This window comes from Pholis gunnellus, assembly GCF_910591455.1.
Source record: "Pholis gunnellus genome assembly, chromosome: 7".
Taxonomy (NCBI): Eukaryota; Metazoa; Chordata; class Actinopteri; order Perciformes; family Pholidae; genus Pholis; species Pholis gunnellus.
Window position 1 is genome coordinate 13,597,514 of NC_136533.1, and position 25,783 is coordinate 13,623,296.

Here is a 25,783-nt window from a genome sequence, read left to right on the forward strand (position 1 = left end):
ATGTGTTAGGAATTCATCACCTAACACATCTTTAGCACACACAAGTACCACCCTTTATTTAGCAGTGCCAGAACAGCACACACACAGCCAATGGCAGAATTGGACACTTACATTACCTCACCTCATTGTCTCACAAGATCATTTAAGCGAAACACAAGTATGCACAGCTGTGGTGCCTTTAAAACCATTTTTAGCTTGTACAATGGTGATGAAAATGCTCTACACAGTAGGAATAACAGTATGACTGTACGCTGGCCTCCACATAGCCACATATCGTATTTTTACAGATGCTCATGTGCCATCTTAAATTCCTCAGAGGCTGCCGACTCCATCCCGTCACCCCTCCATTTTTCAACCTTCATCTTACTGACTGTCAGCCCAAGGACAGCTACTAGCATATGTGACAGTGTTTGTTATCGGAGAGGAATTCATTCCAGTCAAGGGTAAAGGCTAAGTATATCCCCGCTCCGACAGAAAATATCTCTGGTGCTTTGTCACTGTAAGTCAATGGCATAACTTAGCGGAGACACTACATGAAAAACGTCCACAATACCCTTTTCATAACTGTGTCAGAGGACAATGTCAAGTCGGTTGCATTTACAAATGAAATCCAATATTGTGCCTGAAGAAATTCTTTCTATGCCGCAGCTTTAGAGCAGAGGTTATAGTTATTTACATATTAGCTTCAATGTTAATATATGTAGGTGAAACAAAAGGAGAGGCAAAATGTACGAATGTATTGTATTCTTTTACATAACAGCATTGTCTGACAGTAATAAACTGTGTATTCACAATCCTATTATACAAATGTTCTACCTGAGAACGGAATACAAACTCAGTGACTTGAAAGTATGGTGTATGATTTTACTTCTGCCAAAACAGTGGCAGCGTTTGTTACATTATGTACTCTTTTATTTATTCATTTATTATAACAAATTCCAATCAGTTCTTAATCCCAAACATCATGCATCAAACATCTTCTTCCTGCCCTCCATACCAGACATGGCCTCCACGTTCTTACGCCAGTCACCCACCTCCATGGTCAGCTCCTGGTATCAAAACAAACATACAGACCATTACGTTTTTTACAGTCCATTTTCTTTTCTCTCTAAGATTTTGGATATTTCTGTGTTTGTTTGAGTAGCTGTACCTTCTCTTGTTTGATGTCCTCTTTCTTTACAGACTTGAGATTTCCCCTTAAGTCCATGGAGCCCTTGTTTTTGGATCCAAACAGAGCTTTCAGCATCTCATCTGCTGACACTCTTACTTTCCTCAGAGCTGGCTTCTTGAACTTCCCTCCGAGGTCCATAATCTTTAGATTCAAATCGTTGATCTAGAGAGATGGTGAAAAGCTTAGCTGGTGACTATTTGATAATAAAGAACTCTTTCTCTTGATGTACTTATATTTCAGTGATGGTGGATGACATACTTCTCTGTGGTTCTTGAAGAATTTGGCCTCACAGTCGTACCGCTCCTCATCCACCTTATCAATCTTTTCAAAAATCTCCTTACAGATTTTCTAAAATCAACAGCAAACAAATAACCACACTGCATTTAAGTACACAAACGAGACACATGATTATTGTTTATACATAATCAATGTTGTACAGTTAATCTCAGAGTCATAACCCCTCTCACCTGCAGGTCATTCATCTCTAAACCAATGAGCTGCAGCGGTGGAAGCTTCTCTCCCAGGTAGCGAACCTTCTCTTCCTCTCTTGCAGTCTTCTCTGCCGCCAGATCTTCCGCTGCACGAGTCAGCAAGAGGATCTGGATGAGTCAAAGTCAACATGGAGAGAAGTATCTGACATTTTGGTGTATAACCAGTGCTTCTAACTTTCCTTTTGGTTGTTACATGACAAAAATGGTGTCTCATATTAATAGATTGTTGTTAAGTCAACACATGAATAGTTTACCTTCAGTGATAGCCTGCGGGACGCTGAAATCTTGGATTTAGGCTGAAAATAATAATAAAGATGACATGTTACACTAGATCATTTAAATATGATGCAATGTAAATATATGTTTTGTCAGCTACATTGTAAATTCCTTACCTGCGATGGTTAAAATGGGTTCCTAGTTTGGTACAATTACTGGTACCTCTTTTTGATATAGCTACTCAATCCTTTATGAGATTGACAATGTGACTTTGACTTACTATGTATCATGGCATACTAGACAGCAGCTTCTTATAATGCCCAGTATTTAGCATTGAAAATAGTGATCTTTTTCTGTCTAATTGTATTCTGCCACTATTTAATCATATCTCCAAGCCTGGTAAGATCAAGATGAAAGCAACACATCAACAATTAAAATTAAATGTGCAAGAGAGTTGTTCAGTCAATGCTCCATACACTAATACAATCATACATGAGATGGTTAACATTTAATTGTTAGTGTCATTGTTTCTTTGTAATACTGATCTTTATAACGAGGGGAATTGCATGAGTCTGTGTCAGTATTATAGTTAACATGAATATACAATTACACTTTTGTTTTTAAACTATATATCCTATCTCATCGAGATATAACCCATTTGCTTTGTGATATTGTTTTCTTCCAGGGAAGCTGTTAAGCTGAGTGAAAAGATTCAGTCATTCAAACAAGTTAGCACAGTGGGACTATTATTCATGAACATATTGTCAGTTCAAATAAGTATTTCTACCTTTGCAACTGTCTTTGGGGCCAAGGCGGGTGGCGGCTCCTGAGGAGAAAGGAATAAAGACAACGAATTTAAACCACATTAAATATCAAATAGTAACTAGTTTCCCCCAGTAGTGAGGTTATGAATAGTAAGACATGCAGTCTGTAACTTACATGACTGTGATGGCCATGTGAAATTTGTTGGACCAGAGAAAGCAGAGACACACAAGCAAACAAGAGACAACGTTATTATTCTAAGACAAACCTGCTTCATCATAGGCCAATAAACACTCTTGAAAAATAAACTTTTTAAACTGTGTGATGACAGAACTTACTCATCAAACATTGTCAAAGAAATGAGGAGGCTGGTAGATTTGAAAAAGTCAACAACAAAAAAAGAGTCCAGGTAAAAACAGAAAACGATACCCTCAGTATCAGAACGTGCATCAAAGTGAAGTGGATGAAATCAGAATGGTTTTTGACAGCAGTTGGTGCAGACGTCGGATTTGTGCACTAAAGATCCTCTCTAAGAAGATGCATCACTCCACAAACTCTTCTGGTTTAAAAAAAACGACGACGACCTCTCCCTCTTTGTGTATCAGCTTATCCAGTCATGACAACATCTGTGGTACCTTGAAGGAAGGACGTAGTGAGACATCTTCCCTTTTTCTAACTTCTCGAATATCTGGATTTGTGACACCGCCCACCTCTTTGTCACACATTATTGGTCGGTCATCGGGATTAACGAGAAATCTCCGTTTGTTAACTCAACAACTACATACTGACTGACATGATTATCACCGCTGATGGAAAGGATGATGAGTCTGAAACTAAAGTATTTGCCTACTGGTCATCAGATCCTGGAGTGTGTCATCTGAGAGCAATAACAAAAAAATAGGCTACTTATTAGTCTAATATAATTTACATTGTACAACACATGTAACATATTTGTGAAGGCATATGTTATGGGAAAGACCAGAAGAACATACATTATTTTCCTGTATGTTTGTGTTGCTCCACAGAAGAGGTCACGTCGCCATATCCAATAACCTTTCTGGTGCTATGTCTGTCATCCTCACAATGTGGTGCACCCACTCAGTCACTATTAGACACATGGTGGCATAGTGGCACATAGGCACATTTTGTGTCAATCCATCCCGTAGATTTTGAGATATTTTATAAGATGAGTAAGAAGGTTTATGCTGGTGTCCTATCTGATGAATATGTTTTTAGAACACCTGTATGCTTATTGATTGGTGTTAATAGTAATGTCCTTCTCAAGTGTCAAAGATTGTAGACTATCATGCATAAATAAAACATGAATACAAAATATTAACATATGTGTGTATTTGACATCCAGTGCGCGGAAATTCCGACCAAGAAGAGCAAGAGACAACAAGTGTCTGCTGTGAAGAGCACTGTTTCAGTTTGGTCGAAATGAATTATTACTAGGACAAGTGCACCAGCTCTGTGTAGTATGACCAGTGCAATGAGTTCAACTTCAACATCAAAGGTTCAACCAATAGCATTCACTCATTCTTCACACCTGTGTATTGTTTTTCAGGGTCACAGACAAGTTGGAGTCCCAGCATGCACTAAGGGAAGGCTCGCTGTGCCCCATTTCCATTGATTTATGTAGCCTATGTCTTTGGACTGTGGGAACAAACACAAACAAGACAGCTGAGATTCAAACCAAGGACATTACTTTGATGTGAGGTGAAATTGCTAGACCCAAAACCAATATTTCTCTTATTTTTTACAGGATGGTTACAAGTTTATGTGAGATTACCAGGAAAGCATGGTATGAATGCCTTGCCTGTCATCACTTTTAAAGATAGACACATTTTGTACCCTTTTCTCTTCTCTCTCTCGTTTGCATTGATACAGAATCAATTCACTTGGGGTCATAGCATGTGTGTGCTTTGTGGCATGATTACAAATAGTGTATGATGCAGAAAGAACACATTGGTTCCATATTCATTGTATCTTTTTCTTTATTTGTTTTATGGCACATATCGGTTACCATCCTTTAAAGGTTGGAAATTGTTGACCTGGATGGTGTCACCTTCTTCTGGCATGCTTCATTTCTGTGGGAGTGATGATATGGTTTGTGGGCCTACATGAACAAAAGCATGTTGTGTTTTAAATAGAGGCAGGTTCAGTTTAGTCCTCTACCGCACAAGACGGCATGCAACACGTATAAACTATATCTATTTTTGGATAAACAACGCTCTCGTCATCCTCCTGTTAACCTTTAAAATGGGTCCAGATAAAAAGAGATCATATAGATGGTCATATATGTATACCCTAATATTGAGTGATGACTCCCTCCTCATAGTTCCAGGGATGGCACAGACATTTTTCTTCATAGATGCATACAGACCAAAAATACCAACCTATGGTCTGACTCCCCCCTCTGGACAGAGGTGACAAACTGTAGGCTTTGTGTTTTGATTGAGACAAATCCACCAGGCACACGGCTCAGCATTGGAGTATTTAATGGGGAATAGGCCTCAGCCGGGACCTCTGCAGAAAGCACTGAAACAGTATAGCAAGTGCATTGTGTAATTTCTTGACAATAAGAAAAATGTAGAAAATCCACAGACTTCACAGGCCTCTCCATTTCTGTTACAGTGCGAAGAAATAAATGATTCATAAAAAACGAAAATTACAAAAAAGCTAAACAATAACATGGCTGATCAATAAATCTATACATCATATTTATTAAAAGAAGTACTTGCTTCACCAATAAGTGGTTATCATTGCCCATGCACAATACAATGCTGCCTTAAAGAAATGTATATACTGTATTTTAGTGAGTCAATAGCTATACTATCTATCCACTCCAAGTCCATATTATATTCATACGTATATATCTTTGATATATTTTCAGTGAGATTAATTTTATAAAATGTTTATTTGGGGGTTTTTTCTGACCGGAGGAACATAAGTGTAGCGTTTCAAATGGAAGCACACATTTACGAGGCGACCTGAAGCTAGCATGCGCTAACCCGTGAACACTCATTCATCATGAGCTATATCCTTATCAAGCTAGCCGTTAGCTACACGCGCTAACCAGTGCTACGTGTTGGTTATGAATCGATAAGTCGGTCGTAACGTCACTTGTGTAACCCTATCTATTTAGTCGTAATACTAGTTAATGCATGTTTCTCATTTGAACGAGACTATCCGTCCTGGTGTTCTGTGAACTAACGTTAACGTCTCATGTTATGGGAGAGACACGGAGGTCAGACGAGCGGTGGGCTGTCAACAGTAATGTCCGAGAAACGGTCGCGCTGCCGCTTTGACAGCTGTGTGTTGATATTACAGCACTGGTGAGGATACTACTGTTTGTACTGGGAGTAACGTTAGCAGTATAGTATTGTTGTTACGTAGGTGTTTGGCTTTGCAGTATGATTGTAAAAACATGGCCGATCAGGTGGCGCTAAGGAGATTGACTGCAATGCAGTTAACCTAACGCTAAATGGCTTTTCTTGCTAGCCTTGCTTTGCTAACATAATTTAGCTAACCAGCTAACGTCAACTGTCAGTTGCTGTCGTGTTCATTAACGGTAGTTCAATACATGCCTATAAACCAAGTCGATACACTGCTCAGACTGGCGCTAGACGCGTTAAATGATAGTTTAGCGGACGGAAGCTAGCTCATTAGCTAATAAGTAAATAGATGGAGTGGGCTCTCCACACTGTCAACAACATATGCTCACGTTACGTTACTTGAATGGCTCGCTCTTCAGTCATCGCTGCTGTTAGTGAGAGCAGTGTTGATTAACGCACGTGATCAGTTGAAAAGCCATGTATACATGTTTTATTGTTAGTCATATGATTTGTTCACAGATCAACTTAAAAGTGAACCATGCCTGGGAAACTGAAGGCCAAAATTGTGGCTGGGCGCCACTTGCCTGTGATGGACAGAGCCAGTGACCTGACTGATGCTTTCGTAGAGGTGAGTGAACCTTGAAGAGCAATGCTTTTAATGAAACCAAACTATTCACGTCTGTAACAACATATATTTAGCATAGTTTCAGGATCACACACAATAGCAAATGTGGCATTTTAAAAGATGTGTCTCGTGCATTTTATTTCCCAGGTTAAGTTTGGAAACACAACTTTCAAAACCGACGTCTGTCACAAATCCCTCAATCCGCAATGGAATTCAGAATGGTTCAAATTTGAGGTAAAAGGCCAGCGAGCTTCTCTTTACACCTGGCGGGCAGTGGTCGTATTATTTGAATGCATCACACAATGTGGATGAATTAAACGTCAGCATTCCTAACCTCTCTTACTCTCCTCTTGCTGTGTAGGTTGACGATGAGGACTTGCAGGATGAGCCGTTGCAGGTCACAGTTTTGGACCACGATACTTACAGTGCTAACGATGCCATAGGGAAAGTTTACATTGACATTGACCCGCTGCTGTGCAGTGAGGCTGCCTCTGTCATCTCTGGCTGGTTTCCCATCTATGATACAATCCACGGTACAAGAATAAACTAATCTGACATAATAAATGCACTTTTCCCCTTATGTCCTTTCCCCTTGTTACAATGTGTTTCTTATTATTTGTTCTTAGGTATCCGCGGGGAGATCAATGTCCTTGTCAAAGTGGAGCTTTTCAACGATTTGAACCGCTTCAGACAGTCGTCCTGCGGGGTCAAGTTCTTCTGCAGTATGTCTGACTGGACTTTTGGTTCACAATTGTTTTACAGTTTACAGAAACAGCATATGACACAATCTGTGTGCATGAAATACAGATTGACATTATATATTGCAGTCACCTACAAAACCAATGCAAGGAAGATGTCAAATCTTTTCACTCTTTGTGGTGTTTGGTAGCCACATCCATTCCAAGGTGCTACAGGGCAGCGATGGTGCACGGGTTTGTGGAGGAGCTTGTGGTGAATGAAGATCCAGAGTACCAGTGGATCGACCGCATAAGAACTCCCCGGGCCTCCAATGAGGCCCGGCAGAGGCTCATCTCTCTTATGTCTGGTAAGATAATGTATGGTGATCCTCTATTGGTGTCGGTGTGGAGGCAGAATAGATTGGTCCTCTCTGTTCTACCCCTCTCTTGTTAATGTGGCTTTGTGTTACCCCCTATTTAGGAGAGCTGCAGAGGAAAATAGGGCTGAAGGTATTGGAGATGGGCGGGAATGCAGTGGTGGGCTACTTACAGTGTTTTGACCTGGAGGGAGAGTCGGGTCTGGTGGTCCGGGCCATAGGTACTGCCTGCACACTGGACAAACTCAGCTCTGGGAGCGCCCCCAACACCAACACACACATGCACCCGAACACAGCCCCCACTTCCAATGCCTGCAATTCCCCTTCCAAGGATGCAAAGGAGTGAGTATGAACCAACAACACAAGCATGGACCCTGCCTCTTTTTAACGTGCAAGTCTCACTGCAAATCTGTGAGAATGTGGAAATATGATCGGTGTGTGTGCATGACGGGGAGAGTGTGAGTGTGCAATGTACTGAATGTTAGTCTGTGTATAGTCTAGCTGTAACTCTTGTGTGTGTGTCTCAGAATCTTTGGTTCCCTTTTTGTAGTTTGTGTCTATTGGGTCGCGTGTCATTGCATCATGAAACTAACAGCACACAACATATCCTGAGACACACACATGTGCAGTACACACACAGCCATCCTCAAACACCCCCCTCCCCCTTTGTCTGCTCTTTTAGACCGCTCTTGCATGGCTTTCCGCTCTGCCTCTGCATGTTCTAGTGCTGCGTCTTTTAGTGAGTATCCAGCCCACGTGTGCTGCTCAGCCTTTAACAGTGTGCTCCTTTACTTTGGTCCTCACCCTGACTATTGAGTGGTTAAATTGTGATTTTTTTTTTTATCCAATTACTGTAAGCATATCTACAGTTGAGTGCATGTGTGCCTCTTTTATTTTATTTTTTTTGCATTTAGACAGTTTATCTGTGCGCCAGTGTGTGAGATTGTGTGTATCGGGGATTTACATATTTTGGTTATTCTGCAAGGGATCCACATCGTTCAGTCGATGGTTATTGTTTCATCTGTAGTGTGGAAACAAACAATGTCTCTACAGGTTAGATTATCCGCGTGTCTTTTGTTCTGTGGTGTTTGCATCCCTTTTGTGCATGTTTGTGTGATACTGAGATTTTTAGCTGAGCGATGCATAAGCTCTCAGCTAAAACTCTTGAGTTTCCCGCTGCTTTCACGTGGCGTTAAATGCAATTACAGGGGCTTAGAGAGGGAGTAAAAACAAACTTCTTTTCCCCTTGTGTCTCCTTTTGCACTCTATTGCAATGTTGTGGTGTTGGTTCTTGTGTGAGTCTCTTTCTCCCTCTTTTGGCTCTCTGGCTGCATTTGGATTGGGACGTTTCTCACTGCTTGTGTCCAAATCGGTCCTCTTGTCTTCCTCCCTCTGTGCGCTGATTGGCCCAGGTCTCCCCTTGCCCACGGATGCCGCTCCACCCACAACAGCCCAGTGCATTCGGCCTGCAGCTCCCAGAGACTGTCCCAGAACTTCTCTGTCTCTGTTCCCACGCTCATCTTCACTGGTACGCAGAAGCATAGAATAGATACAAGAAGTTAGAAATAGAGAAGTAGACAGTGATGTTTATATGAGGGAGACTGAGGCATCAAGACAAAGACGACCAGGCAGACCCATACACCTTTTGTCAGTGAAAGACCCAGCATTGATGATAGACTCATAATACCTCCACCTGTACAATTTCTTTCCAACGATAGAGGGTTGGCAGTCAGATTCCCAGTTGCATCCTTCTGCGAGGGCCCCGATATATCTCGACAGTCACCTCACCGTTGCTTCTCTCTACTGGGACACATGCTTCAGCTCGTCATCCTCTGTTGACCTCCTTGTGTTTTTCCATGTTGCTTTCTTTAGTTTAATGTGTTTGTGTGTGCTTTTAATTTGTGTTCATCTTTCTTTTTTTTTTTGCTTTCCATGCTTGCTTTTTTTTTGTTTTCCAGCCATCCGTAGCACCTCAAACACACCTCACCCAATGCAAAACAAATCACACATGAAAATAGACACCTTTCCATTTATTGGCAATGCTGACCCACTCCCATATACACACACACACACACACACACACAGAGTGGTGACTGATGTGGGTGGGTGTGTGTTCGTGTGTGTGTCATGTTCTCCTGGCAGGCCGGTATTTGGTGAGGATCTGACCTCGTCCTCCGGCCCGCCAACCCCTTTCAGAGCCCTTCCCACCTCCTCCTCCTCTCCTCCCCCCTTCTCTCCCTCCAAGCCATGCAGCCGCCAGTCCTCATCATCAGACACAGACCTCAGTTTGACGCCCAAGACGGGTAAGAACACTTGCCCCCCCCCCAACCCCACCCCCCTCACCCATTCCTACACCCCCCCCCCCCCCTCTCCCTCACCTCACTGTGGTGCTACTCTGGTGGTGGTTTTTTGAATTTCTGTTTATTTATTTATTTTTTAAACATTTTTTTTTAAGATTGAGTTGAACATTACTTTATTGTAAACAGTGTTGCAAATATTTATTTAGCTGTGTCCCTTCCTAACCATTGTCCTCAGTGCGCCCCCCCCCCCCCCTCCCCTGTTATGGTCTTTAATAGAAGCACTGTGTCTCATGAGGGGCTGTTGTTAATCTAAGGTCAAGTATTCATCACCAGCCATTATGCTTAATCATTGAGCAAAAGGTCACTTTAGTCCAACTCTGCCCCAGGGACACATTGAGCACATTTGAACATTTAGCCTAAAGAAGCTTCCTACCAGAGCCGCTCACCTGACTCCTCGGGAGGGGACCAGCAGTCTCCCCAAGCCGACCTCACTTGTCCTTGTTCCCACTCCTCCTACTTCTTTTTCTCATATTTCCTCCTCTCCTATCAGTTTATCATATTCTTTCCCCGTCATCCCCCTTTTTGCTCCCAACATTCTTCTTTTCCTTCTCTCACCTGTTTATGTCAACTTGCCTTTCCTCCTCCTTTAGCGCACCACTTCCTTTCTGTAGCTTGGTTCCAGACCTCTGAATTGCCTCCCACATCTCCATTTGTTCTGCACTGAAATGGGTCTAGTGTTGTGCCCACTGATGATACTTTCAGACAGTTGGAGGAACAGTAAACCAGTCAGAACTTTTGTAGGCGTTATCTCCTTGCACAGATTGCTAGCCAGATCCATGAACACTGGTAACAAAGCTTAAAGAAGCAAAGACTCTAAAACATTCCTCCCTTTGTCTTGAAAAAACATTGAGTTTGCTGCTCTTAGCAGCCTCGACCACAGCGTATGTGGGTCGCTCCAGAGTGATTAGAAATGATTAGATTAATGAGTGGTTAGAGCAGAAATAAAACACCAACATCAACCGGCAAACGGCTAACATGAACACAGTATCACGCTCAATAAATGAAGTGAAACAAAATGGCAATTCGGTCTGATTATCAGGCTAATCTCTCTTTACGCTACTGTCCACTTTCTCCCTGTCACATCCTCTTCCTCCTCCTCATTTGTTGTGCTTCTGACCACTCTCCTCATTGCTCTGCCTGTCCATTCTCAACATATCTTTGTTTCTCTGTGAACCCTTCATCTCTTTTTTTCCCCGCTGGATAGTGGAGCCATTGAGACGCAGGCCGGGGATCTTCCTGTGCCCCAGCTCCCCCACCCTCTCCACAGACACTCTGTCCCTTCCTGGTTCTGGCTCAGTGGGCTGTGGTCACAGCTCTGCTCCCAGAGCCACCACCCCGCCCCCTCCCTCCACCGCCCACTCAGACTCTGTCTTGCTGAGAAAGAGTGTGTCCTTCACCGAGGACCTGCTGCTGGCAGCCTCCGGTATAGTAGGACTGCTGTGTGCCATCACGTGACAGAACTTTACAACAGCGTAGTGTTGGCACCTCTCCTGTATATTGGGTCAACGGCAGGACTGTTCAGATTGACTTGACTGGTGTTAACTGGAACAAATAACTCAGCATGCATGGTGCAACTGCCCACAAGCTACACCACTGACTGATAGTCCTGAGTCCTATTCAGGATTCTCCCACTCCACCATGTGGTTAGGTGTGTTAATCAGGCGTACCCAAACTACTAGGTCCAGTATTCATGATCTTCAGAGTAGGGCAGTCTTATTATGAGGAAGAAGCAGGTTTATTGACTGTTCTCAATCTAATCTTTCTGTGTGCAATTCCAGCTGTTGCTTCCACTTGGTTTGTCATAATAACATTCATACTGCAACGTAACGATCAACGTGTTGACGACAGATTGACCGCCTCTTTAGTCCATTGACCTGTGTGTGTGTGTTGAAAGTGACAAAACTGAAGCCGGACTCTCCTCTGTGATCAGGAATGGGCAGTGGGGGCAGCGTCGGGAAGGAGGCGGGGCCTCTGAAGACCCTGCTGAGACAGCAGACGCAGACGGCTCTCGAGCAGAGGGTACAATGACTCAACGCTCACACGTGTATACACCGACTCACTCTATATGCAGACATTTGGGACTGACATGCAGAGCAAAACACGAGTTCAAGTGCTCCGTTTCAATGAATTTCACGTACACATACGTTGTGTTTATCTCCAGGCTGTCTTGATTAACTACAAGCGGCATCACGAGCCAAAGCAGCTAGCTAGGCGTGGCATTTTTTTTGCCAGTTAATGCTTTGACAACCAGTCTGCGCTGCGTACCGGCCTCAGATGTCTGCACGTAGGCCAGTCACTTGCACACCGCGTGTCGCGCACTAATTTTCCCACGGCTACATTCTCTGTGAAATATCACTAATTTGCACTTCAGTGTTTAATGGGGAGTGGGTCTCTGAAAGAGCAAGTAATGTTCCCTTTCTCTGTCCTCTTGACCATTTGTGCTACTCAGGGAGCGACCTCCTCTGGGTTATTGTTAGACGCCAGGGTATGTCCCATCAGTGTGACGCTCTCTCTCTCTCTCTCTCTCTGTGTCCTTTCCCCAAAACACCCTGACCAGCTGAGGGCCACCACCAAGTCCGAATCATCTCCTAACCCCGTCCCTCCTCTAGTTGTATGTAGATCTAAGAGGAGCAGGCTGGGCTGAGCAAAATGGCCGCGGTATCCTTGTGTGACCCACGGCCCATGGTGCGTTTGCTCGGCACCTACCGCGCTCTAAAAGATTCACAGACATGTTTGGCGGAGGGCTGGAGGCTAGGAGCTGTGATCCCTTCAAGTTTGAAGGGGTTTGTGACTGTGTGTCTGTGTGTGTGTGTGTGGATGGATACTCCTGTCAAGCACCTCCCTCCTTTCTGACTTTCTCTCCTGAGTCTGATTTTGGTTTCCCTGTGTCCACGACGGGAATGAGCACGCTCACCTCATCACCTCATTCTTGCCTCCTTGCTCGGAGTGGGAGGAGCTGTCAGTCAAATTAGTAGTCGTCTTCCTTGCTGGAGTGCTGGAGAAGAAATAAACCTATTGGTAGTTTATTTCCCATGAAAAGCCATTCATCACATACACCTGCATGGTTGGAAATCCTAACGTCCCTCAGATTTTCTGTATGAGTGGTCATCACTTCAGTCTAGGATGAGGACTAAGACGCTAACGGGCAGTCTGACTCCTTTTGTGAGTGACTGCATGGATTTGCATTCACATTATTTGAGGACAAGATGTCACGTCGGAGGACAGAACAGCATGTATAACAGAGTCCTGATCCTAAGCCAGGACCTTGTGTGTGTTCTTCACTTTTAACTTCAAACCTAATTAATGCATTTATATAGATTTGTAAGGATTGAATTAATCACTAAATCAGTGATACAAAATACGCAGGCTTTATTGAAAATACATTTTCTCAATCACTTCCAGATCTATTTAAAATGCTCTAAAGTGTAGGCTTGAATGGAGTGAGTGGGGACTCCTCTGGGGTGTTGCATGGGGGGGGGGGGGGGCACACACACCATAACACCTAATCTTTGCTGCATGTTGGCACTTTTCCTGGTATAACATTAACAATATTATCACTCAAGTCTACACTCATCAGTTAAAGATACCGTACATAGAAAACAAGTGTCTTTAATCAATCATTTTGAAAAATATAAACTAATAAAATGTTACATCCATGGAGCACTCATTACATAATGATCAAACGCACACAAATACAGTCCAGAGTGTGTGTTCCCTTGCTGTAAATGACTCAGCCTTTTTCTATCTGCAGGAGTTCCCCTTCTTCACCCTGGCGTCTTTTCCACCTGGGTTTCTGGTTCATGTCGGCGGAGTGGTCAGCGCTCGCTCTGTCAAACTACTGGACCGTATTCACAACCCCGGTGAGTGCAGCACACACGCTAACACACGATGTCCTAATGTAGCTCGTCCACTGTCCCGTGAAACCATATGATTGAGCTCCTCCAGCGTCGCGTGAGTGCTGTTTAGTCAATGCTGCCCGTTATCCTCTTGTGTTGACCAGTTATCCCACGAATGGTCCAAGTCCCAATCTGTTTGATTGTTTGGAGAAATGATCAGTCATGTACTTAAGTCTTAATGCAGGTGAAAGCTGTTCCTGCTCACATTCATAGGCTGCAGCTTTGTGGCATTTTCAAGGAAGTAAAGTTAGCATCGGCTATCATCAGATGTGTCATGGATAGGGACAACTTTCACCTTGTGGTTTGACTCACTGGCTTTGTGTAACATGTACAGATCATGTGATGGCTGTGTGTGTGTGTGTGTGTGTGTGTGTGTGTGTGTGTGTGTGTGTGTGTGTGTGTGTGTGTGTGTGTGTGTGTGTGTGTGTGTGTGTGTGTGTGTGTGTGTGTGTGTGTGTGTGTGTGTGTGTGTGTGTGTGTGTGTGTGTGTGTGTGTGTGTGTGTGTGTGTGTGTGTGTGTGTGTGTGTGTGTGTGTGCGCGCTTTGGTCGCTGTGGCGCTGCCCCCTGGAGGTTATTTGCAATAGTTGTGCATGGCTCCAATCAGCTGCCTGCTGCTTCTGTTGTCTGGTGTTGTTGGCTGCAGGTGGCGCTGTGGTGTTTTTTATATATATATATGCTCCTAAATTTGCCGAAAGGCTTCTTATCTCTGTGTCGAAATTCTTATGTTTTCTTGTATTAAGCAGATTTTTTTTTAAATGAGATTTATATTGATGACAATAAGACATTTGCTGAGTCCACTTTACCGCCTCAGTAATGTTCCCCGTAATGCTCTTTGACCGCTCTGACTCAAGGATGTCTGAGAACTTAGGTAGAGGGGAGAGCTGACGAATGTTGGCTGGGTTAGGATGAACAGGGTTCTTTTCAGAGTTAGACAGGTGAACCCAAACGAGCTACCCAAAAAAGATTGTATTAATAATCTGCATAAAGGAATAAGCAAGCCAATGCAATGATTAAACCTGCAGCACTCCTGTCTAAACTTGTGTTTACAGAATCCTTGTCACATCAGTTTCTCTCATCCAAATTGCAGTTATAACTTGGAAAGAGCCTTGTTCACTGTCGCAATGTTGACTCTATCAACGACAGAGCAACATTAAAGGCACCTTGTGGAGTTTCTCACCATGAGTCATCATTTTAAAACATCAGCTTTCATGAGTACGGTCCGTCAGACCTCAAAGATACACACCATGCATTGGGTGAGAAACTCGAAAAAACGTTTGTTTACAAGAAAACTCTACAGGGCACCTTTTTAAATTAGAAAGAATACTGGAGTTATACTGCTACTGTATGCTCCTTTTAGTATGATACGTAGTATATCTTCTCCTTAAATCTTAGCTTTGACTCATCTCTATTCTCCTCTTTTCCCTGTCAGTCTTCTTCTTGTGAGTGTGTGTGTGTGTGTAGGCCTGAGTATAGTCTGTCTTTGCATAGTGTTTGTGAAGTGCTGTCTGTCTTTGCATAGTAACAGTGGAGTGCTGTGCTTGTTCGTTAGACTGTCTCTTCTTCTTCTCCTTCTCTCTTTTCTGTACTAACGCTGTGTGTTCTGGCCCAGCCTTGGGTAACACGCGCTCATACAAACTGCTAGACTGGAATAGTGTCACTGCAGGTATTTCCTCCCCTTTTTACTGCTCTCACCCACGGGAGTCATGGCCGCTCACTGAAGTTCAGCGTGCACCCACCCAACACTGACACTTAACCACGTCCACAAACAAATTCAACATGACCTGGATACTGAGTTCAGTGAGCTGCCATTCTCCTCCCTCTAATCTGTGTGCTGAGCTGAGTTGAGCATGCACTGTCTTCCCCCACCCCCCCCACCCCATCAAGCCTGGCCTGGCTCCCCCCCCCAGAAGAGCTTCCCTGACATTGTCCCAGCGCTGTTCTAACGCTTCCTGAATCAAACCTATCTAGACCAGAGAAGGTTTAGGAGGTTTACAATGTGACAAGGAGCCACTGACCGGGCATGTGCATCCCTGACTCACTGGGCCGTATTCATACTGAGAGAGAGAGAGTGGGAGAGAGAGAGAGAGAGAGAAGGAGGGATGGATGGATGCATGGAAGACAGGTTGATTTGATGGGTGGCAGTTGAGGAAAATAAAAAATAAAATGGATTTGGGATGGAAGGAAAGATATGAGCTTGGGGAATATGGTATCACTTAAAAATGAATCTAGATGTGATGGACTCTGGTGAATGAATATGGCCCTTCTCTGCCCATGAGCGTGCACATGGTCATGAGCGTGCACGTTGGTGAGCCTGTGCCTGTGTGACATGCTGGCTCTGGTTTAAAGGACCCCACCTGGTGGGCCTGTAGCCTGGCCATCAGTCATTGTTCTTCATCTCTTCAGTTGATCTCCCGTTCTTTCCCCCCTCATTCGTTCATCTCACCCGGAAGATGAGCTTCTCTCTGTTTTTTTTTTTTTTTTTTTGGGGGGGGGGGGGGGGGGGGCTCCGCCCGCATGTGGCCCTCTCAGGGAGTCATTGGGTGCGGCTCAATACTCTAATGTAGCTTCCTTCATGTGTTGTTTGTTCAGAGACCCAGAAATGAGTGAGATTAAACTCACAACGGGCAACAATTAGGCTCTCATGAATAATGTTAATAAAACAGAGGTGGTATTGGAGCAAAGCCTCATTATTAGACTATTGAAACACACCCATGGTTTAGCCTAAGTATGATGAAGGCTCAATACCTTTTTAAAGTAAAACCTTTATCACCAGGGTTGGAAACACTTGAAACACATCAGGCACAGGGTATCTTAAGGACACACATGTGTCCTTAAGGACACGTCGACGAGAAAGACAATATGTTTTTAGATAACGTTCATTTAAGGAATGCCAGTGAGAACACGCACAAGTAACCTAGCCATTGACTTTGCCTTCATCATCATTCTCTCATTTCATTCTTGTCACCTTGTTTCACAAACTGATGGTTGGTTTTGGCTTGCTTTGATCCACCATTTAAATCATGTATCAGAAAATACAAAGTGAACTGTGTGATGTCTGTTTATTTTCTGGTAAATCAAAGCTCAGATCAGTTTAGATACAGACTTGTCTGATTTCCTGTTGGAATGTTTGTAATTGTCTTTTTTTTTTACGTCACTACATTGACAACAGTTAGTTCAGTTTAGCGTTAACTCATTGTTAGACTTCAGTGTTCAGTGAGGTTTTGATAGATAATTCAGAATGTTGTGTTTTGCAGATGAGCCGGAGACTCGCGACGCCTGGTGGGAGGAGATTCGCCAGGAGATCAAATCTCACGCCAAAGCTCTTGGTTGCCATGCTGTTGTGGGCTACAGCGAGAGCACCAGCATCTGGTATGTAGTAGTAGCACACATGGGAAAGCATTTCCCTTTTCATCTTTTTTATACCTAGTGCATTTCGTTTGTCTTAAACACATATAGTTTCATGCCCTGTTCTCATCCTCTTACCTTTCTTTCTCTCTTGATCTGTCCACCTCCCGTCAACACAGTGAGGAGGTGTGTATCCTGTCAGCATCGGGCACAGCGGCCATCTTGAATCCTCGGTATATGCGCGAAGGCTGCCTTGACATCGGAATTGCCGACCACAGGTTGTCATGATTAAAAAACTGAGCTAACTGATTGTGACTCCTTGTATGGTAACAGTGTGCATATACAGCACAGCCTGAATTGACCCATGGAGGCTGATACCAGATGTTGTGTGTGTTGTTCTCCAGGTTTGAGGAGCCGTCTCCCCCGAGCTGTGGTTTCTGCCACATCCCGTATGATGAGCTCAACATGCCTTTTCCCGCCCAGCTCACCTACTGTTACCTCTGCAGGCGACAGAAGGTCTCAAATATAATTTAACTGAATCACAGACTCCTACATGTTACACATATATTTGGTCGTCCAGTGTCAGAAGTGTAGTGAAAGTATAAATAAATTATAGTAATTGTTATGTTTTTCTTTAAAGGTTCCTGATGTGCTGTTCACAACAATCAACCTGCCACCAGAAGCGGCTGTTACGGGAAAGGGCTGCCTGATCCAGGCCAGGTACAACACCTCACAGTTAACAAAGGCCTCCTCCTGGAGGAGCCTCACAGCTAAGATGTTGAACAAAGTGAGTAAATACCAGTGTTTGCTGTCTTCTAGACTGTGCCGTCTGAAAAAGAAGGCTCAGGGCGAAGTGAACGCGACGGCCATCTCCAACCTGCTGCCTTTCATGGAGTACGAGCTGCACACTCAGCTGATGAACAAGCTGAAGCTGCGGAGCATGAACTCTTTGTTTGGCTTACACATACAGATCAGTGTCGGAGAGAACATGCTTCTGGGTCTGGCTGTAGGTTGACATTTTAGGTTAACGGCTTTATCAGCAGCACAAGTGTTTGCTCCAACTCCTTTTAAAATGTGTGTGTGTGTGTGTTCAGTCTGCTACAGGAGTGTACCTGACAGCCCTGCCGGCACCAGGGGGCATCCAGATTGCGGGGAAGACTCCTGGTGACCTCAGCAATGAGCATCACATCCTCACCATCCAGAAAAGGATCAATGACACCATAGCCAAGAACAAAGAGCTGTATCAAATAAACCCTCCGGTGAGACACGCAGCACATGCATGGACAGTAATCGATCCGAGGAAGGACTAGCTTTGTGACTCGGTCTGCAAATTCTCCCCTAGTAGGCCAGGTTTCCACTGCTAATTATGTTTCTGCACTCTTTCATTCGACACTACGGAAGCCAGGGTGTCATGTGGGTGTTAGCCTACAGCCCATACTGTAAATAGAAAACAGTTTCAACCACGTTTGTTAAGATGTGTTGAGAACTTAGCATGTGCCCTGATAAATCTTGGGAATATTATTAATTTACCTGCATCTTAGGTCAATTTAATGTGTTTTTAGGGCTGATATCAGCAGTTAATGGCCATTAAATACTTAAGAATTGTGACTGTCACATACAGTGTTGCATTAAGTTAATAAGGTTTTATTTTGCACATTAAGTGCAGTCAATCTTTGACACAAACCGATACATTTCATGCTGAACTGTTTCCTTTATTTTGGGATTAATTCTCTCTATTCTAGTGTTAAAATCATGTCCGTAATCATACATTATAAGTAGTCTGTTCTTTGTGAATCATGAAAAACTTACCCCTCTTGTCTTTCTCTGGTCATTTAAAGAAATTATTTGCCCTGGACCCTGAGGTATTCTGCGGCATAAACATGGTACTGAGCACGGCAACTTTTAGCTGTGAGACACAGCAAAGCATGACAAATATTTCACTATATTAATCTCAATACTACACCACTTTTACTGTAACTGTATGACCGTTCTAAACTGGGGACGTTTGGGAACAGATAGATGTGTAACCCACTCCGGTGTCGCCTCTCGAGGGCAGCCCACTGTAGACTCATTTTATCTGTGTTGATGTGCTTTTATTATGACCATCTACCCCATTCACACTCTCACCTGTGTGTTTTTTAAAGTGTGTGTGTGTGTGTGTGTGTGTGTGTGTGTGTGTGTGTGTGTGTGTGTGTGTGTGTGTGTGTGTGTGTGTGTGTGTTTCAGCCACTCCTTACTCTTTCAGATCCATATTCAAATTAACATCAGGTGTGTGTCTGTCTGTGTGTGTAATGGTGAATCTTATTTGGGTACTCGAGTGAGTGCGAGCATGTGGTGTGTTATTAACATAGACGTTCTACTACCTGTACAGTCTGGGCACTAGTGAGATGCAGATGTGCTGCTGCTGTGGTGTTCTGGTGTTCACTTTGACGTCCCGTCCGCTCAGGTTTTGTTCCCCCCCCCCCTTTTGCTTGCAGGAGCTGACGGAGGAAGTGGTGGGTTCTCCGATTCCTGAGCCGAGGCAACGCTCCAGACTTTTCCGCTCCCACTCAGAAAGCTCAGATGAAGTGTCCGAACTGGACCTCTCCCATGGCAAGAAGGATGCCTTTGTCCTGGAGGTGTGTTTCTATAAAAACTAAATACATTCATATGCAGCTGTTTCCACGGACAAGTAGTCTGTGAACACATTTGCTGTCATTTCCGTAGATCGACGACACTGATGCTGTGGAGGACATTCACGCCCTCCTCACCGATGCCCCGACCCCCACAGGTGTGCGCCGTCTACACACAGCCATCACAGTGCATCAATCTGCACTGCAGCTATCTCCCAGTTGGGTTGAGGAGCTAACAAACGTCGCTATGCTTCATCACCTGTCTCGCCTTTTCCACTTTCATATCTTCAGGTTTCTACAGCTGCAACACTGAGATCATGCCTGGGATTCACAACTGGACTTCAGGAGTTCAGGTTACTCTACATGATATAGTGTCGCTTTCTGTACACATTACAGCACCAAACAACAATTTCTCATACATGTAGATGATGGTATTGTGCACATTTAGTATTCTTCAATCTGTAGAGTCGCCTACAACTTGCACTTAATTATAACAAACGGCCATTAGTGCAGAGTACAAATTTACTGTCATTTAGGAAATGAAGCTCCTTGTGTGTATTTTTGGTAAGTTTAAGCTATGTGTTTGTTACAGATGTTTACATCCGTGAGGGTCTTTAGGTTGAGTAATGCCAATCTTACTAACCAAGGCTTGAACAAGATCTTCACTGACCTATGTGAGAATCTGCTAAAGGTAAGAAGCCGTATGGGGTGCCATGTTTATCCGTTGTAATGGGCATGTTATACACTGTTTATAATGAAAGTTGTTACAAGTCAATTCATTCTTTGTTTCAGAGTTTCTACTTCAAGTTGCGCTCGATGATCCCCTGCTGTCTGTGTCAGCTGAACTTCACTGTAGCAGTGCCAGAGGAAGAACTCATACAGGTGGGAGGTTTCAGGACATCTGTGATTTGTGAAATTGCAAACAAAACAGAATTGATAAGTCAAATTTAAACGTTTCTTATATCTACTGTACCTCTGTCTGTCTGCCTCCCATTCAGGTCGCAGTGACAGCGGTAGCAATGACGTTTGACAAAGACCAGACTCAGGAGAAGACGGCAGAGAAGCCCCCCACCAAAGGTCTGTCTGGTTCAAGAGATTATCTTTTTGGGGAAGTCCGACAGTCTTTAATACCTTCACCAACACTTGTTAGTCTTGTTTTAAAAGCTTACTTTAAAGGGTCAGTTCACCCTAAAATCAAAAATACAAATTTTTTCCTCATGTCAGAAAAGGAAACTGCTCACAAAAGGTCTGTAGGTTATCTTAAGACATTTCTGTTGAGTTTTTCAAAGCACCTGAGTGATTATATGCGCTTCGTTTCAGGAGGCAGCGAGACCGAAGAGCAGCTGCAGTTTTCCATGGAGTTATGTGCAGACTCGTCATCCGCCAACTGTCAGCCAACATCCAAAATCTCAGGTAGTCTCACACAATTGTTTTTTAACAATTGTGTTAAACCCCCCCCCCCCCCCTGCCCTGCTTCATTAACAGGCATTGCCCATATCCTCCACTAACAACTTTAGGTACAGTCTCTTTACTCACCCCAGCTGCAAAACTCTGCAAAAATCAGCTGGTGATGGTTCGCTCACCAGGTAAACAAACCGTGATGTGTCATAGCCCAGTGTGTTCTCCTTTGGTCTGAACTTAGATGACCGTGTGTGGTTAAGCTCCTAAAACCGCATGGCTTACTTTTCGTTCACATGAAATGAACACAGAGCAAGGAGCTTGCTCCATCTCTAGCAAGTACTGATTAGGTGGAGAACTATGATCGGAGGTGAAAGCTAAGTAACACATGCGTTGTAAGCCTTGTGGCAAGAGCAAGGGATTGATCCTGAACCCTTTCCACTCCCTGCCAAGTGCAAAGGTAGACTTTGATGTTTGTGTGTGTGACAGGTTTCCCAGAGATTACCAACGTCTCATCCAGAGGTGAGCTCCCTTTCCCTCAACCATCTCTCCCTGCTACCAAAACCACCACACCGTTTTGACCTTTTCATCCTTTCGTCTCGGACAGAGTTATCCTGCACCACTTCCAAACCTCATCAACTTTTGTTCTTTTCTGTTCGTTTTTTGTGTCCTGTTTTTATTTTTTTATTTTTCTCTCTTGTTGTCGTTGTTGCGTTTGTGTATGTTTGGGTGTGGGCTTGTGTATGTGTGTGTGTGTGTGTGTGTGTGTGTGTGTGTGTGTGTGTGTGTGTGTGTGTGTGTGTGTGTGTGTGTTCTCTCCAGCTGCCTCCGTTGATTACGGTTCCTTTGCAGACAGATGCAGCACCTGGCTAGAGCTGCTTAGGCTGAAAGCTCACACCATAAGACGGGGATCAGTTAAGACAAGTAGGAGGACACAGTCTCTAGCACACTCTGGTGATCATACCCACAAATACCGTTTCACAAGCAATCCCACACACACACACACGCACACACAAACACACACACACATGCAAATGTTGGCATACATACACTCGCACACCCCTCCATGCATGCCGCTGGGGGGCGGAGCATTGTAAATCAAGCACCAGCTTTTTAACTAGAGTGTGAACGTTGAAGCCCCGCCCCTCAGAGGGATCCCCAATCATCAGAAGCCTGGCTTTTAAATGTCTGCAGCCGCGCGGCCACCATGATCACAACTTAAGTCTTTTTGCTTGTACTTGTTTAGATGTGTAAGGGTTGGATAGGTTGGAGACATTTGATGATTAGTAGAAGAATTCCTTTGATTTGTCTCTCGTGAATGTGCTTAAGCTCAGAAGACCTCCCATGATTTGTAGATAAACTGTTCACATACAAATTTGAACACTGTGGTAGAGATCAAGGTGGGGCAATGATGTTTTTGCAAGATCACCTGGTATGATTTTTAGTCCGGTACACAGTAAGTAAACTACGATCTAATGTGTGACTCTGAAGGTTCCTGGTTTGATGCATTTTAAGCCCCATCAGGTAAATTTGCAGTAAGACGACGGAGCATCTTTCACACTCTGGCTCGTGTACATGTGCCCAGCTCAGCTCACAGCTGCCTCTGTCCGTCTCCATTTCTCTCAAGCCTCTTTCACAAATTGAAACAGATCTAAATACTCTCTCTCATGTACTTCACTGTACTGCAAAATCTTGTACTCACACTTGTACACATACACAGCTGTGCCCAGGTCTGTCTGTCTGTCTGCAGACACTGTTTAACTGTCTTGTCCGTTTGCTTCAACTGCATGCTATGCATGGCAAAGCACGCTTTCCAAGTCATTGTTTTGGCACCACACATCCACACAGACAACTGACATACTTGCAGATAAGTGCACACATGTCACTCCTGCTGTGAAAATGCTGACAGGGTTGCCTTTTTGCACGTACATTCCACATTCACATTTCTTTCTGCTTAAGAGTTCATATCTGCTTTTATTTTTCCCCTATTTTTGAGTGTTTTTTTTTTTTTTTGGTATCTCCATTCTCTTTCGTCTCCCCCCCACCTTCCCTCCTCTTGTTTTTCTTTTCATGTCTCTTTTGGACCTCCACATGCTCTCTCTGAACCTGCAGTCTCATCTTTGGAGCGCTGCAGTCCGCTGCCTGAGGGACGCTCACGCTCGCTGCAGTCCAACCGCTCTTTCAGGGGAAGTTCCGTCACTGTGGTGAAGATGACGCCGCTCTCCTTCCTCCCCGGGACACGCATCATTAAATACCTCGGGATCATCAACATGTTCTTTATCAGGGAGACAACATCGTTACGGGAGGTACGTCTGCAGAAACGGGCTACGCGTGCACAGGCCCCACGATATTGTGCAAAGTTGTCGACATTGTTTGTGTTTTCCCTCTGCAGGAAGGGGGTGTCAGTGGCTTCCTCCATACGTTCATAGCAGAGGTGTTTTCGATGGTTCGAGCCCATGTAGCAGCCCTGGGTGGCAATGCAGTGGTGTCTTACAGCATGAAAGAGTGTATGTTAATGGAAAATCCAAACAAGAACCAGGTAATCACACACACACACACAGACTTTAAGTATTTACCTCTTCGTCCATTTATACGTAAACGCACAATGAACTATTGTCTGCATCCTCAGACTTCAGTTGTTAGTGGTGTTGTGGTTTATTCTTCCTGTCTTTTCTTCTTCTCCTCAAGGCTCAGTGTCTCATTAATGTGAGTGGTGATGCCGTCATCTGTGTCAGGGAAACGGACCCGGAGCCCGCTCCCTCAACGACAAATATCGGACAGACCTGCGCTAGTGCCACAGATGAGGCTACATGACAGTGAAACACAGAGCCTCACTTTGTCTGCAGGACACACAATCTGAGTGAACACGCTTTCTGAGTCTAGCTGTCCAAATACGAGTCGTTTATGCCTGCCCTAAAACTCTGTAATAGATCCACAGGTTTGAACGCAGGCAATAAAGAACAATTACTCACACACACTCAGAAATATGCAGTCTGGATTAATATGATAGTACATTTAGTTTTTTTTTGTGTTTAAAGAGAATATTTGTGCAGAAGATACTGATGTAGCTCTTTGGGAATTAGGTAATCTGGGTGTTTCAAAACAGCCAAAGGACCCCTCTGCATCTAACTTTTGTATATGTATTACACCCGTCCATAATAGGGCCACCGACAGCTACAGTATGTTGGCCATTCCTTCGTGTGTGGGCACAAGTGCGGCAGCTATGACTAATTCGTCCCTCTACAGCTCACAGGAGGAGTCATTGAACGGCCATGCCAAAAGGGATATTGCATGACATCAGATCATTTTAAAGTGGCCACATAATGACTAACAAAGCTGGTGCGCTTCCTTAAAATAGAAAAGCCTCACTCGAGTGGAAATGTTGAATCAAAACAACCCAGAGAACCCTGTGAGGCCATTTAGTTATAATTATCTATTTGTTAATTGGTGTCCACTTTTAATGTCTAAATTACATTTTATGTTATGGATAATCTTCCTACTTACTGTCACAGTATTGCTCATAGGCAGTATCCTACATGTGGTCAAATGTCTACAGAAAGTGTCAAATAATGATCTCATCTATACTGATAATAATGAAAACACAAAAGGCAAGGGTTACTGGCACATGCATGTATTTTTGTAGGGCAAGAATATTCCTTTCCAACAGCCATAACTGTTTATTCCAGTGATTATTTTATAGATTAAACTATTAGAGTTTTGTACTGCTCTATCTTAAAATGCTCAGATTAAAAGGCACGTATGCCTTTTATTAACTTATAAAGGAGTGAGAGGGCAAATGGTGAGGGGTATATTGGGTAAAATGTGGCACCAGGGTGGTTTCATAGGATAAAGTATTAGAGATGGTTTTGACTGAATTAAACCGTAAGCAGTGTTTGTACGTCACTTGCAGCTCTAGGATCCGTTCCGCTTCTCGATGCTTCTTGCTGTCTGTCAGATTTGACATACCTTTGTCAAGCTTCATCGCTGATGCTTGTGCACTCATGTTGTGTATGATAATCCTGCTACTCATCTCTACATCTCTGACATTCATGTCCAGTGCTGGAAAAAAAAAAGCATATAATGGTGTAAGTGCCACCTGAAAATAAACTGTAAATGTTCTCTAAAGTCAGATTTTAGTATTTTTGTAGCATAACATGTATGAAACATACAGCTCATTTTAACTGTGCAATGATGACTCAATGTGTCAGAGAATATGTGGTACTCTGTGTTTTTGTCTGATCAGCGGTGTGTGATTAGTTTTAAATACATGTGTCTAAAACTTGAACGTTACATACTTAGATGCTTTTGCTTTCTGATTAGCAGCATGCAGACCCGCTTTTTATTGCCATGAATCTGTATGCTCGCCTAGTAAGTCTTGCACAATAAACTCAGTCAAACCAAGATGCATCTCTTTGACCATCGTCTGTGATGAGACTTTTAAGACTTTTAATCTTTTTTTAATTTAAAGTAGAAATGTATATCATGCTGTGGTTCCAAGTTTAGATTCTGTCAGC

The 25,783-nt window shown here is 43.6% G+C and overlaps 2 protein-coding genes across 10 annotated transcripts; one reads left to right on the forward strand and one right to left on the reverse strand.

The window, feature by feature from the left end:
* Nucleotides 1-962: 962 nt before the first annotated feature.
* Nucleotides 963-2,917, reverse strand: tnni1c (troponin I, skeletal, slow c; the record flags this gene model as incomplete). Its single annotated transcript, XM_079163510.1, has 7 exons — nt 963-1,049; nt 1,151-1,333; nt 1,430-1,519; nt 1,639-1,770; nt 1,917-1,958; nt 2,666-2,704; nt 2,909-2,917. 7 exons carry the CDS (start codon nt 2,915-2,917, stop codon nt 963-965), a joined length of 582 nt encoding a protein of 193 aa, XP_079019636.1.
* A 2,778-nt stretch (nt 2,918-5,695) lies between these two features.
* On the forward strand, nt 5,696-25,670 carry c2cd5 (C2 calcium dependent domain containing 5). 9 transcript variants are annotated; one of them, XM_079162984.1, is made up of 30 exons: nt 5,696-5,978; nt 6,498-6,606; nt 6,751-6,837; nt 6,965-7,136; nt 7,230-7,325; nt 7,493-7,648; nt 7,762-7,999; nt 9,800-9,960; nt 11,222-11,440; nt 11,948-12,036; nt 13,769-13,877; nt 17,169-17,283; nt 17,439-17,537; nt 17,664-17,775; nt 17,900-17,979; nt 18,079-18,265; nt 18,354-18,518; nt 19,098-19,142; nt 19,737-19,877; nt 19,966-20,029; nt 20,163-20,224; nt 20,464-20,562; nt 20,664-20,753; nt 20,870-20,948; nt 21,192-21,284; nt 21,759-21,791; nt 22,092-22,223; nt 23,382-23,575; nt 23,662-23,808; nt 23,958-25,670. In XM_079162984.1, the coding sequence occupies exons 2-30, from the start codon at nt 6,517-6,519 to the stop codon at nt 24,081-24,083; spliced, it is 3,480 nt and encodes a 1,159-aa protein (XP_079019110.1). In that variant the 5' UTR covers nt 5,696-5,978; nt 6,498-6,516; the 3' UTR covers nt 24,084-25,670. The 9 variants fall into 9 exon arrangements, with proteins under 9 accessions (XP_079019110.1, XP_079019111.1, XP_079019112.1 ...); XM_079162985.1 differs by having other exon boundaries at nt 22,092-22,193; XM_079162986.1 differs by having other exon boundaries at nt 22,122-22,223.
* Nucleotides 25,671-25,783: the final 113 nt, after the last annotated feature.